The sequence below is a fragment of the Ammodytes marinus genome, assembly GCF_949987685.1.
Source record: "Ammodytes marinus genome assembly, contig: scaffold_181, whole genome shotgun sequence".
Taxonomy (NCBI): Eukaryota; Metazoa; Chordata; class Actinopteri; order Uranoscopiformes; family Ammodytidae; genus Ammodytes; species Ammodytes marinus.
In genome coordinates this window covers 2,501-16,906 of record NW_027648030.1, presented here as the reverse complement: position 1 = coordinate 16,906, position 14,406 = coordinate 2,501, and the positions used below count along the sequence as shown (strand labels likewise).

At 46.7% G+C, this 14,406-nt stretch overlaps 1 protein-coding gene across 1 annotated transcript in view; it reads left to right on the top strand.

The window, feature by feature from the left end:
• Positions 1-2,543: 2,543 nt before the first annotated feature.
• The window catches only part of LOC307271169 (uncharacterized protein), a gene marked incomplete at its 3' end in the record, with an annotated part of 14,359 nt that continues 2,496 nt past the window's right edge, over positions 2,544-14,406 (top strand). Inside the window, exons 1-6 of the mRNA XM_080055039.1 lie at positions 2,544-2,616; positions 6,029-6,432; positions 8,718-8,828; positions 9,092-9,261; positions 13,961-14,116; positions 14,376-14,406. The exon at positions 14,376-14,406 is cut by the window's right edge and continues 215 nt beyond it. Of these exons, the coding sequence (XP_079911165.1) occupies positions 6,038-6,432; positions 8,718-8,828; positions 9,092-9,261; positions 13,961-14,116; positions 14,376-14,406 (863 nt within the window). The remainder of the gene's footprint in view (positions 2,617-6,028; positions 6,433-8,717; positions 8,829-9,091; positions 9,262-13,960; positions 14,117-14,375) is intronic.

Sequence of the window (14,406 nt, the reverse complement as noted above, 5' to 3'; positions counted from 1 at the left end):
ATGTGTGGTGTGTGTGTGGTGTGTGTGTGTGTGTGTGTGTGTGTGCGTGCTTGCATGCGTGTGTGTGTGTGTGTGTGTGTGTGTGTGTGTGTGTGTGTGTGTGCATGTGCGCGTGTGTGTGTGGATTGTTGTTTATTTTAAATGTGTTTATTAGGCTATAAAATGTGACGTAAAAAGAGCAGCAAATAAAGCTGGTTTCAAAAATCAAAAATCTCTCTCTTCGTCTCGCTCTCTTTTCCTCCCTCTCTCTCTCTTCCTCCCTCTTCCTCTCTTTCTCTTTCTCTCTCTCTCTCTGTCTCTCTCTCTCTCTCTCTCTCTCTCTCTGTCTCTCTGTCTCTCTCTCTCTCTTTCTCTCTCTCTCTCTCTTCCTCCCTCTTCCTCTCTTTCTCTTTCTCTCTCTCTCTGTCTCTCTCTCTCTCTCTCTCTCTCTGTCTCTCTGTCTCTGTCTCTCTCTTCCTCCCTCTCTCTCTCTCTCTCTCTCTCTCTCTTTCTCTCTCTCTCTCTCTCTCTGTCTCTCTCTTCCTCCCTCTCTCTCTCTCTGTCTCTCTCTCTCTCTCTCTGTCTCTCTCTCTCTGAAATGGAGAAGTTGAGAACACCAACCTGAGAGTGTGTTTTCATTACAACCAGTTCTTTTGTTTTGTGTTTACTTAAGGGAACAGGGTTTCACCGCTTAGTGTTATAAACTAAATCCTATTTCGTGTCCATTTAATTTTATTTTATTTTGCATTCTAAATATCTTATATTTCTATGGTGCCCCTTGCACTGTGTCCTTCACTACTGTGTGAGTGTGTGTGTGTGTGTGTGTGTGTGTGTGTGTGTGTGTGGGTGTGTGTGTGTGTGTGTGTGTCTGTGTGTCTGTCTGTGTGTGTGTCTGTGTCTCAGGTGTTGCTCTCTTCACTTGTGTTTTTATTCTTCTATATCACATTGTTGAGAGGGGCCTGTTAAGGCCAGGACACACCAGTCCGACATGGTCCGACTACGCAAAAAATGGAGTCGGCCGTTTCAGGAAGCTCCAGTCTTCCCGTCGCTGCCAAAGAACACACCGAGACGACTGTTTATTTTCCGTACGCTCGCGGGACGTAATGTCTCCATAACAGCAGGCGGCGCTAATCTGTATTGTGGCCCGAAAAAATACGAAAGCCGGAAATGATTGGACATCTCTCTAGAGCATAAACATAGATAGAAATACGTATTTATATTTATGGACCATAAGAGCACAATTTTTAGCAGAGAGTGTCGAGCATGGTGTCGAGCAGTCAACAAGGGTTGATGCATGTGAGTACTCTCAAAACGAAACGAACAAACACATTAAAACGATGGCTAGCTGTTGTTAGCTGTTTGTGCTACCCGCCTCACTTCCGGGCTTCACTGATTCGCTAGCCCTCCACCAATCAAATTGCTCCAAATGAAAGACGGTCGGCCGCCGATTGAACATGTTCAATCGGCGGCCGACAGGCTCAAAACAAGCCCGACGACCTCTACGTCGGCCGACGACCTCTACGTCGGCCGCCGTCACGGCACACACACCAAACAGATTCGTCTTTTTTTTTGACGACGGCGATTATCGGGCTGGTGTGTCCTGGCCTTTAGGAGCTGCATAGCCAATGACTGTTACACACACACACACACACACACACACACACACACACACACACACACACACACACACACACACACAGCCTGTTAGGAGCTGCATGCTGCTGTTAATGTGCATATGACAATAAACATCTTGAATCTAGATACAGTAACAATCAGGCAGAGAAGCTTTTTTTAAACTGCATTAAATGAATTAAAACAGATAAAAATAATGAAATGATGAATCAGTTATTGTCCTGCTGTTCTTTGAACTGAAGAACATGTTGGTGTCTGAACCTGTTTGAAAGGTTTCTCTAAACGGTTACAGATTATCGGTAGATTTATCACATTAGGATTTAGTTATTCATCTAATGAGATAAGGGTTTGCCGGGTCTGGGCCTCCCTCCAGCAGAACCAGGCCAGCCAAGGTCACATGCTGGTCTGACTGCATCTGTAATCTGATCTCTTCAATTCTTGTAACTCAGATCTGTTTATTATTACAGTTTATGAAACACCTTATTACTTTTTATGAATGATTAATCCACAATAACATTTTTTATTGTTCACAAAAACTTACATCTGAGTGACAGATTGAGGTCAGACAGGCCAACTGGTAAACAAGTTTACACTGCAGCTTCTTAAAATAACCGTAAGTGACCCCCACCCTTCACCCACTGCTGCCAGCACCGTGTCGTGTGTCAAGACACACACACACACACACACACACACACACACACACACACACACACACACACACACACACACACACACACACACACACACACACCTACACACACACACACACACACACACACACACACACACACACACACACACACCTACACACACACACACACACACACACACACACACCTACACAGACACACACACCTACACAGACACGTGGACAGAGACGGAGCCACAGACAGGCGCACACATACACACACAGACAGCGACATAAACAGACACAGACACACACAGACACAAACGGACAGACCTAAAGGATAAAACATTGGATTTATAAAGAAAGACTTCAGAGAGGTGAGTACAAACCATTCAGGATTTACATTCTGCACAGAAACATCACAACATTGTGCACACCTTTGCCATTTGTCCCATGGGACTCAGGTGTCCTGTGTAAGGTTAGGGTCAGGAGCACACACACACACACACACACACACACACACACACACACACACACACACACAAAATAAGCACTTTTCAGTTCTACTTTTGGGACCACAAACTGGATTATGTTGAAACTTACAAAGATTTGGGTTTTATTTTGGGTGATCGGCACACAGGTACTGGCTGGTTCTGCGGGTAGGGCTCTTGGTGGAGTAATAGCTAAAACTAAACAGTTGGGAAATCTGGGATATGCTACCTACTCTAAATTGTTTCATAGCTGTGTGTGTCCAGTCCTGGACTATATGGCGGGAATATGGGGTGCAAAAGTAAACGTGAAAGGAGAGACAGTGCAGAAAAGAGCGGTACGATACTTTCTGGGAGTTCACAGGTTTGCCCCGGTCCTTGCAATAGAGGGAGACATGGGATGGGAGCCAAGTGAAGTAAGGTGGAAGGGTTGCATGTTGGCTCTATGGAACCGTTTAATAAAAATCCCAGAGAGGAGGGTTGCCAAGAAGGTTTTCAAATGGGACGTGACTGTGAAGGGTGCATGGGCAAGTGAGGTGCAGGAAATATTCACAGATATTGGAGCCACTCACCTTTTCCAAAGTGTAAATACAGTGAATATAGTGTCCGCTAAGGAAACTCTTTCCAATACGTATCAAGATAAATGGGCACAGGACATTTTATTTAAACCAAAATTGAGGACTTATGCTACGATTAAGAACTATTACAGGAAGGAGAAATATGTGTGTGCTCCTTTATCTAAAAAGCAAAGATCACTGTGCGCCCAGCTACGCTCTGGAATCTTGCCCCTGCACCTGGAGACAGGACGTTACCGCGGGGTCCCAGAGACAGGACGTTACCGCGGGGTCCCAGAGACAGGACGTTACCGCGGGGTCCCAGAGGAGGAAAGACTCTGCCATTATTGTACCCTTGATGTGGAGAATGAGTTTAATTTTCTGTTTTATTGCCCTCTGTACCATGGGTTGCGTCAGAGATTGTTCGATCAGTGTGGTGATGTTGATTTCATGTGGATGAATGATGCAGACAGGCTAAAGTGGCTCTTTGACTTTAAGGTATTTGCCCTTGCTGGCTATCTGGAGAAGGCCTGGGCCAAGAGAACAAAACACACTTATAAATGAGATCTTTATGTTTGCTTTGCTTTTCTTTTCTTTTGTTTGCGTCTGTTTCCTTGTTGTCCTACTGTGAAATGTGATCACTATTTACAGGAAGTGAATGTCATGTGAATTTGATACAGTTGTTGGTGTCTTATAATCCTGAAGGGGATGGGTCCTTGTTTGGACATGACACAATAATAAAAATTCATTAATTCATTCACACACACACACACACACACACACACACACACACACACACACACACACACACACAACCCTCCTGGCTTCACTGTTTCAACTTGGGTTTATGTATTGGTTTGGTTATATGTTAATCCCGGCTCCTAGACACTATATGGGATGTAAGCTTTGAATAAGGGTTAGGGTGCAGACAGGGCCGCCCATAAGGGGTAGAAAGTGGAAAAACTTTCTAGGGCCCAGCCACCAGGGGGGGCCCAGAGAGAATTTTTTTTTTTTTTTTTTTTTTTTGTTACAGGAAATGTGCCAAAAAGCAGGTGCAGAGATCTTGTAAGAGCAGAAAATTTTGTCGGTGTCTCTGCCCACTATTATTTCCAGTAGCCCACCTTAATCTAACTGGCTAGAACCGGCTCTGTGTACAGGTATGTGTTTATGTAGGAATAAGCGCATCATGCACATTGATACAAGTTCAGTATGAGTAAAGGGGGCCCAATGACTGGACCTTTTCAGGGGCCCAGTCATTGGTCTGGGCAGGCCTGGGTGCAGTGTGAAGAGATGTGTGTTTAACCTGCGGTGAAGATGGAGAGCTAGTTCCTCCAATTAGGAGGGGTTGAGTCGAGTGACAGGGTTTTCCAGCCGGCTGATTGGTGCTCACAGTAAGGCAGCAGCTGATTAGGGTTAGGGTGAGGGGGTGAATGGGTTAGGGTTAGGGTTAGGGGGTGAATAGGTTAGGGTTAGGGTGAGGGGGTGAATGGGTTAGGGTTAGGGTTAGGGGGTGAATAGGTTAGGGTTAGGGTGAGGGGGTGAATGGGTTAGGGTTAGGGTTAGGGGGTGAATAGGTTAGGGTTAGGGTGAGGGGGTGAATGGGTTAGGGTTAGGGTTAGGGGGTGAATGGGTTAGGGTTAGGGTGAGGGGGTGAATGGGGTTAGGGTTAGGGTTAGGGTTAGGGTTAGGGTTAGGGTTAGGGTTAGGGTTAGGGGTTTGACCATGTCCTGGATGGAAGCTGGTTCTGAGCATCATAGTGGTTAGGTGTTAGCTTATGTGGCTCACTGTGGCTCAGGTGGTTAAGCTGGTTGGCCAATGATCCTAGGGTTGGCGGTTCGATCCCAGCCCGGCCACTTGTGTCATGGTCGTTGTGTCCCTGGGCAAGACACTTCACCCACCTTGCCTCGTGTGAATCTGTATGACTGCTGTATGTTTGAGGTGGTGGTCGGAGGGGCCGATGGCGCTGAATGGCAGCCTCGCTTCTGTCAGTCTGCCCCAGGGCAGCTGTGGCTACTATGGTAGTTTACCACCACCGGTATGACTGTGTGTGAACGAATTGTCTGGAACCCTGTAAAGCGCTTTGAGTATCATGAAAGGTGCTATATAAATCCAAGCAATTATTATTATTATTATTATTATTATGTAATGTAACGCAATGTTAAAATGTATTAAACCAATCCCTAATGTTAATGTGATATAAACCCAACCGTAATGTTAAATGTACAGTGTGTAATATGACATCATCAAGAAAGTTCTAGAAAGTTCTAGAATGCAACGCTCCCTGGGTAACCCCAACCCTTTTGAATAATAACAGAAGCTACAGTGTCCTTAGGGTTCAAGAACAATTCTAAATTCTAAACAATGCACCTGATGACATTCCAAAAACATGGATTTCTCTACAAGACCTGCCTGCTCAATGTACAAAATGTTATGCTAATATTTGAAATTCTTGAAGAGGATAATTCAGATTATTGGCAGAGGTGATTTTACACCAATGAGGACATATTTAAGAATGAGGATATTGATTTTAGCTAATAAATTACTTAAAATGTTACACAGTGCTCCTTTAATGTTCTGGATCTGCTGGAAACCAGTGAAGGGAGCGGAGAGAACCAGGTCATAGAACGGCCAGGAGGGAGTTACAGTAGTCTGACCCTAACACACACACACACACACACACACACAGTAGACTAACCTTGGCCGATCATGAATCAACATGTGAAACTGTTTGTGTCTCTGGATCTCAGGAATCCAACATGGCGTCCACGGCTCTGGCCTTCGATGACTATTCTCTGTACAGTAACTTTAGCGACGAGGAGCTGCTGAGCCTGGCCATCGAGCGCAGCCTGGGATCGGACACGCAGCCAGACTGTCCGTACGCTAACGCTAACCCCAGGGCTAACCCGGACCCCCCGGACCCCCCAGCCTCTAACACCATCCTCAGCCTGGCAGCCCGACGCAGGGGCCCACAGGCTGCTGTACCCAACCCCCAACCCCCTCCAGCCCACGCATACAGCTCTCCTAACCCTCCCATCGGCCTCAGCCTGGCAGCCCGGCGCAGGGGCCCGCAGGCTGCTGTACCCAACCCCCAACCTCCTCCAGGCCACGCATACAGCTCTCCAAACCCTCCCTGTGAAAAGCCTCCGGATCCGTAAGTCACGTGACCAAGTTTTAATGTTGTGAGTAAAACCACGTCTGAGAGTGGAAAGCCAGAGACTCTTTAATACCTTGTAATACCTCCACTGTATTCAGGTTAAGGGTTAAGGGTTAGGGCTAGGGAACCCTAACCCTAACCCTATCAGGGGTTAGAGGGTTAGGGATAGGGTTAGAGTTAGAACCCTAACCCTAACCCTATCAGGGCCTCAATGACAATCAGCTCGTTGAAATGATTTGGTGCAGAATGCAAAATACAAGACATGCGTTCTGCAGAGAAACAAAGTCCCGGATTTATAACGGAAACATTGAATATTAGTCAGTCCGACTTTTCTGGATATTTGTTTTCAATATATAAGTCCACGATGCTAAATTAAATTAACAGAAGCAATGGCCAAAATTTCTGATTGGCTCTCAAAGTCCTGCCTGACACTCAACATCAGTAAAACAGCATGCATGTACTTTTATAATAGGAACAATGGAAATCAGCCTGATATTATTGTTAATGGAGAAAGGATCCAGACTGTTTCACATTTTAAATATTTAGGAATAACAATTGACTCGCAGCTCTCATTTAAGAAACATGTGAAGCAGGTGTGTAATAGAGTCAAATTCAATTTAAGGAATTTTAGGTACGTCAGGAACCAGCTCCCTCTAGATGCAGCAAAACTTTACATGCACTCCATGATCTTTTCACACATCCCATACTGTATTACAAGCTGGTCACAAACTGGAAAAACAACACTTGCTCCACTGCAAACACTTTACAAACAGACACTCAAGGTACTGGACAAAAAGCCATTACGATATCACCACTGTAACATAATTCAAAGACATAATCTCATGACTTTTGATAGTTTTGTGTTTCTTGCGGATGTATGTTTAGTGTATAAAATAATGAAAGGTTTGGCTGCTCCTCCATTAAAGGAGTTTGTGTCACTGCGCTCAGGCAATAGGAGAACTAGAACGTCTAACAGAGGGGACTGTGTAGTACAGCACAGATCCACTGAGTTTGGCATGTCTGTATTTTCAGTTAGAGCCACCAAGTCTTGGAACTTAGTACCAAGGGACATAAGAGAGTGGAACACATTTGCTGGTTTTAAAAGTAAAATGAAATCATGGCTGAAATCAACCCAAGCATGCACCCATCATGCATAGATTGTTTTCTTAATGTTGTGATGTCCTGTTTTCTTGGTGTCTTACTGTTGTGATGTTGTTGTTGTTGTGGTGGTGTCCTAATTGTTGTGATTTTATTGTTCGTATTGTGTTGTTGTGTTTTACTGTTGTGAAATTGTGTGTTATTGTTTTTATACTTCAGTGTGAGGTTTCCCATCTTGACAGAGATGTAATACTCTGTTTCCTGCCCAGGGACTACAGATGAAAATTAATTTATAGCTAAATCTGGTGCTGCTTATGTGCTGTACATTGTCCCTGTTAAATAAACAAATCAATAAATAAAATATGTCTGATGGGCCTGGGGCTCTGTATGGGGTTTCCCAATGTGTAGTGACTGGGTTACTATTGTATTTCCATTATAAATATTAATCATTGATGGCAGACAGGGAGTGAGTGTGTCTGGTCTGGGGGGGGCATTACATCTTCAGCCCAGTATTAGGACTCGGGTTTGGAAGGGACCCAAAATCACCCTGAAATAAACCCTTACCTGTAACAGGATATAGTGAGGAGTCAGCAGAGAGTTTAAACCTAAGCAGCAAAGTCATGGCACACTGGCAATAAGAAGTAGGCCTACTCTGCAGCAGCATTTGAAAAGACCTAAAAAACACCGGCTTCATATGTGCCGTGTGACTGTATTGTTTGAGTTGGGGGCTACGCGCTCCAGTGCATATCCCCCTCAGTGGGTTAGGGTTAGGAGGCACGTGTCCTCACACAGTGCACATTGGGTTAGGGGGTTAGAGGGTTAGAGGGTTAGAGGGTTAGAGGGTTAGAGGGTTAGGACGTTAGAGGGTTAGAGCGTTAGAGGGTTAGAGGGTTAGAGGGTGAGAGGGTTAGAGGGTTAGAGGGTTAGCCTTAGCACATAGTTCATGCACCGTAGCCGGGGGAATCTACGAGCGACCAACCGCCGCCCTCGCTAGCGAGGAATCCATCAAGTTTAGCTTTTACGGATTTAAGACATTCGTCGGCCAAACCACACGTCCCAGAACCAGACTTTTACTGCTCTAAGCATAGTGAGACATGGAACGATGTTAGGGCAATCACGCTGTCGCTTCTTTTTTCTTCTTTATTTTACAATGAAGTTTGTTCTGTGATTGGCTGCTGAGGCAGGAAGACGTTCGATGGAACAATCAGTCGCTTCATGACGGGAAGTGGGAAGAGAATCGTGGCGTACCGCGATCCGTCCGGCCGGCTGGTCTTCAGCGGGCCAGAGCTCGAAGAGTGAGTCACTGTGTGTGTGTGTGTGTGTGTGTGTGTGTGTGTGTGTGTGTGTGTGTGTGTGTGTGTGTGTGTGTGTGTGTGTGTGTGTGTGTGTGTGTGTGTGTGTGTGTGTGTGAGTGTGTGTCAGAGACAGAGGAGTCAGTAACAATCAGTGTTCATAAACCAATCATTCAGGGGTTATTATATACACAGACATGTTATATTCATGTTATACAGGCCGGTATATCACATACCCAGGTGGCTGATGGGTATTTGTCCTGCAGGGAGGAGGAGCCTCTGTTCAAAGCAATCCAAGATGGCGACGTGAAGACGGTGAAAACGTTGATGACACGTTCAGAAACGAACCTGATGATGCCGAGCAAACCGGGCTGGCTCGCCATCCACCAGGCCGCTTGGTACGGACAGGAGGCCTGTCTGAGGGAGCTGCTGTCAGGTACACACACACACAGAGACAGACACACACACACACACACACACACACACACACACAGAGACAGAGACAGACACACACACACACACTCACACACACACACAAACAGAGACAGACACACTCACACACACACACCCACACAGAGACAGACACACACACACTCACACACACAGACAGAGACAGAGACAGAGACAGAGACAGAGACAGACACACACACACACACACACACACACAGACAGACACACTCACACACACACACACACACTCACACACATACACACACACACACACACAGACAGAGACAGAGACACATACACACACAGAAACAAACACACTCACAGACTCACACAAACACACACATTTACAGACATTACCTCTCATTTATTTGGCCTTTGAGCTCCTTCAAGAGGCGACAGTCTCAACTGGATCCCTGGAAAGGCCGACCACCTCGACCGCCCGTCAGGGAGACGGATGGAAGACAACATTTAACTTTCCTTATCTTCTATCTCTGGGACCTCTTCGCTCTAGCCGTTCAGGCCCCTGCTGTCTCCAGGGCCAGACCAGTAGCTGCTGCTTGGCTGATCCCTCGTCAGAGATGTGTGACAGGACGTCCTTTCTCCTACGGGGTAACCCTAACCCTTCATGAAGTTGTTTCTCATCTTACCGGTTTGTTTCTGTCGCCGCGGAGTGAACAGGAACCGGGTCCGTCGGGTCAGTGTGCATCTCATCAGCAGCTCCGAGGGATCAGAGAAGATCTGGATCCAGCCACAGAGAGGCAGCACCAGTCTGATGTCCATCACCACCCAGCTCTGTTGGTCCACTGAAGCAATAAGGCATCAAGCTCTGTTCACCTCAGCCCTGTTTCAGTCCAACCTCAGACCAGGGCCCAGTGAATCAGCCCCCCCCCTCTCTCTCTCAGTCTGACCCGTCTGGACAGAGAACTGTTGGCTGGAGGGCCGTGAACCAACCACAGGAACCTTTCCTGCACCGCTCTGCTCTGGTTGGCCAGCCGGGCGGTTCTGTTTTAACTTTCCCTTTCTGTCCGAGACTAACGCTAACCCTCTGTCCCAGGTTCCTACGACACTCAGCCTGAGCCGGCCCCCTGCTCCGGCCTCGTGATGTGGAACGCGTTATGGGACAAAAGCAGCGTCAGAACGCGTTCTGATCCAGGTATCGGGTTTGGGGGTTAGAGCAGCAGCAGCTGTCTGTCCCGGCTTCAGTCGCTCTGTGCTGCAGTGGACCCACGAGTCCCGGCATCACTCCATGTTCCTCATAAAACACTAAATCTGGTTTCCAGCTCTGGAGACTGACAGAACCTTGGCTTGGCCTGCAGTAGCTCTGCGCTGTGTGTAGCTCAGACAGTAGCTGCTGGTGTTAGCTAGCTAGCCGCTGCTGCTGGTGTTAGCTAGCTAGCTGCTGCTGCTGCTTGGCTGATCCTGAGTGAGTGCTCCCGGCCCAGGCTGAAGCTTGTTGCAGGGTGAGGGTTAACCCTCGCTCTCCCAGCTCCCTCTCCTCTGCCAGACTAATGGCCGCCGCTCTCTGGGTCTTTAGGTTTCATCCTGTTGGATGGACTGGCTGTGTTTAGAGTCTCTGGTCCGCCAGCCCATCAGACCCCTTGTGTTATAGAATAAATCACTATGTTTGCACTTGACCCTGGTGTCCTTGTTGTGTTATTAGCTTTGGGTTTGACTGAGACCCCAGCAGGTCAAACCACCAGACCAACCATGGAGAGCGTATTTCAGAGGCTGCCCTCTGCCATGGGGACTGCTATCCTCCTCACTGAACACGTGGCACATCCCCTCAGACTGAGTTAAGGGTTAGAGAGGGTTAGAGAGGGTTAGTTTAGGGTTAGGGTTAGAGAGGGTTAGAGAGGGTTAGGGTTAGTTTAGGGTTAGAGAGGGTTAGTTTAGGGTTAGGGTTAGAGAGGGTTAGGGTTAGTTTAGGGTTAGAGAGGGTTAGTTTAGGGTTAGGGTTAGAGAGGGTTAGAGAGGGTTAGGGTTAGTTTAGGGGTCAACCCTTCACTGGGTGCATCTTTCAGTTTAACATACAAACCAGCCAGGACCTCCCCTGGGTAGAGCAGGGTTACTATAACACACAACCACAATCCAAAAACATTACTCACATAAGCATGGTAACTGGTAACAGGTGATATCATCATGGGTCGATTTAAAGGAGCATCCCGTAAAATAAAATAAAAAATAAAGTTAACAGTGAAAGGCTGTGCTGGCAAATTTGCAAGGAAATTGGATTCTTTTGTAGGTTATTTCTGTTCTTTATCGGCCCTGGCCCGGGACTGAAACCCCCCACCCCCACTTTTCTTTTCTTTTTTAATTTTTCTTTTGACTGTTTATTATTTAGTCGCTGCTTGTTTTGTTTTTTTGTGGAGTTTTTATGTCTATTTCTGCGCATTTTTGTGTGGGGGCTTGTTGTTTTTTGTGTGATGTAAAAATTAAAAAACTAAATTAAAAAAACTCAATATATAAATGAAAAAAAAGGAGCATCCCGTAAAGGTTTAGTTTTCACAAACAATAATGGGGTGAGTCTCACCACTGTGTGAAGCACAGCAGAGGAAAACAGTCCAACAGTTTGAAAACAACATTCCTGCAAAGAATTTAAGGATTTCACCATCTACAATCCATAATATAATCAAATAATTTAGAGAATCCGGAGAAATCTCTGCAAGTAATGCAGGGTCTAAAATAAAAATGTAATGCCAATGACTCGGGTGGCACTGCATTAAAAAATGACATGATTTTATAAAAGGATATCACTACATGGGCCATGGAACACGCAAAGTGGAACAGTGTGCTGGAACACGCCCCTAACCCTAACCCAGTGTGCTGTGGTCTGACGAGTCTACAGTTGAAATTATTTTTGTAAATCATGGACGTTGTGTCCTCCGAGAAAAGCTAGACAATTATATTGAAGAAGTTAGAAACATTATTGAATGTATAGCGAGTGTTTTATGACAGTGCTCCGATGCTTCACAGGGTTAGGGTTAGGGTTAACCCGGTGTGATTGTGACAACACCGGATTGGAAAATGTGCTCTGATGTGGGATCCTAATCAGAGTTAGAAGCTTTGAGAAGTCATTAAAGGTTCATGTGTGGGGCGCTCAGTGCGTCGCCCCCCCGGCCCAAGGCCCCGCAGCAGACCCGGGTTAGAATCCCGCCCTGTCTGTCTGTCTGTCTGTCTGTCTGTCTGTCTGTCTGTCTGTCTGTCTGTCTGTCCTCTTCACAGCAGACCCGGGTTAGAATCCAGCCCGGGTCGTTCTCTGCATGTCTTCCCCTCTCTGCCACACTTCAACTCTGTCTCTCCAAAAGCCTTTCTAATAAAAGCAAAGAGGTTCATTTGTGTTGGATTTGGAGAAACTACTTGGGCCTTTAGTTGTTTTATTTGTTTATCTGGTTAGGGTTAGGGGTTAGAGGGTTAGGGGTTAGAGGGTTAGAGGGTTAGGGGTTAGAGGGTTAGGGGTTAGAGGGTTAGAGGGTTAGGGGTTAGAGGGTTAGAGGGTTAGAGGGTTAGAGTGTTAGAGGGTTAGGGGGTTAGGGTTAGAGGGTTAGGGTTAGAGGGTTAGGGCGTTAGAGGGTTAGAGGGTTAGGGGTTAGAGGGTTAGGGGTTAGAGGGTTAGAGGGTTAGAGGGTTAGGGGGTTAGAGGGTTAGAGAGTTAGAGGGTTAGAGGGTTAGGGGGATAGAGGGTTAGAGGGTTAGAGGGTTAGAGGGTTAGGGGTTAGAGAGTTAGAGGGTTAAGGGTTAGAGGGTTAGGGGTTAGAGGGTTAGGGGTTAGAGGGTTAGGGGTGAGAGGGTTAGGGGGTTAGAGGGTTAGAGAGTTAGAGGGTTAGGGGTTAGAGGGTTAGGGGTTAGAGAGTTAGGGGTGAGAGGGTTAGGGGGTGAGAGGGTTAGAGGGTTAGAGGGTTAGAGGGTTAGAGAGTTTGAGGGTTAGGGGTTAGAAGGTTAGGGGTTAGAGGGTTAGGGGTTAGAGAGTTAGAGGGTTAGAGGGTTAGAGGGTTAGGGGTTAGAGAGTTAGGGGTTAGAGAGTTAGGGTTAAAGGGTTAGGGGTTAGGGGTTAGAGGGTTAGAGGGTTAGAGGGTTAGGGGGTTAGAGGGTTAGGGGTTAGAGAGTTAGAGGGTTAGAGGGTTAGAGGGTTAGGGTTAGAGGGTTAGAGGGTTAGAGAGTTAGAGGGTTAGAGGGTTAGAGAGTTAGGGTTAGAGGTTTAGAGGGTTAGCGGGTGAGAGGGTTAGAGGGTTAGGGGTTAGAGGGTTAGGGGTTAGAGGGTTAGAGAGTTAGAGGGTTAGAGGGTTAGAGAGTTAGGGTTAGAGGTTTAGAGGGTTAGCGGGTGAGAGGGTTAGAGGGTTAGGGGTTAGAGGGTTAGGGGTTAGAGGGTTAGAGGGTTAGAAAGTTAGAGGGTTAGGGGTTAGAGGGTTAGAGGGTTAGAGGGTTAGGGGTTAGAGGGTTAGAGGGTTAGAGGGTTAGAGGGTTAGGGGTTAGAGGGTTAGAGGGTTAGAGGGTTAGAGGGTTAGGGTTAGAGGGTTAGGGGTTAGAGAGTTAGAGGGTTAGGGTTAGAGGGTTAGGGGTTAGAGAGTTAGAGGGTTAGGGGTTAGAGGGTTAGAGGGTTAGAGAGTTAGGGCTAGATGGGGGTTGAATAATTTTGACTGTTTACATAGAGACATAGAGACATCAGAACATGTGTGTTTCTGACTCAGCTCAACCGGGGATGGTGAACAAGCGAACGGATCGCGGCGAGACGGCGCTGATGGTGGCGGTCAACAGAGAGAAGCTGAAGTGCGTTCAGGTTCTTCTGGAGAGAGGAGCGGACATCAACACGCCAAACTACGACAAAGAGACGCCGCTGTACAAAGGTACAACACCTGCTCCTACTGCATTTACCCTGTGGAGCCACTGGGGGCAGCACGCCTAGAGATTCAGTCAGTTACCTTCTGAAATCTCCAATGGCTGTAGTGCTAACTTACAGAGCTCTGATTTAACACACTGATATGAATTTAACAGACAGTTCACCTACACTCAGACAGTTGTGTGGAGATGGTAATGGTCTGAAAAGTCATTATGAATAGAATAATTCCTCCAGTGATGTGACAGTAGTTTGTTTCCCCTGTGCAGCGTGTGAGAGGAACAATGCTTCCATAGTGGC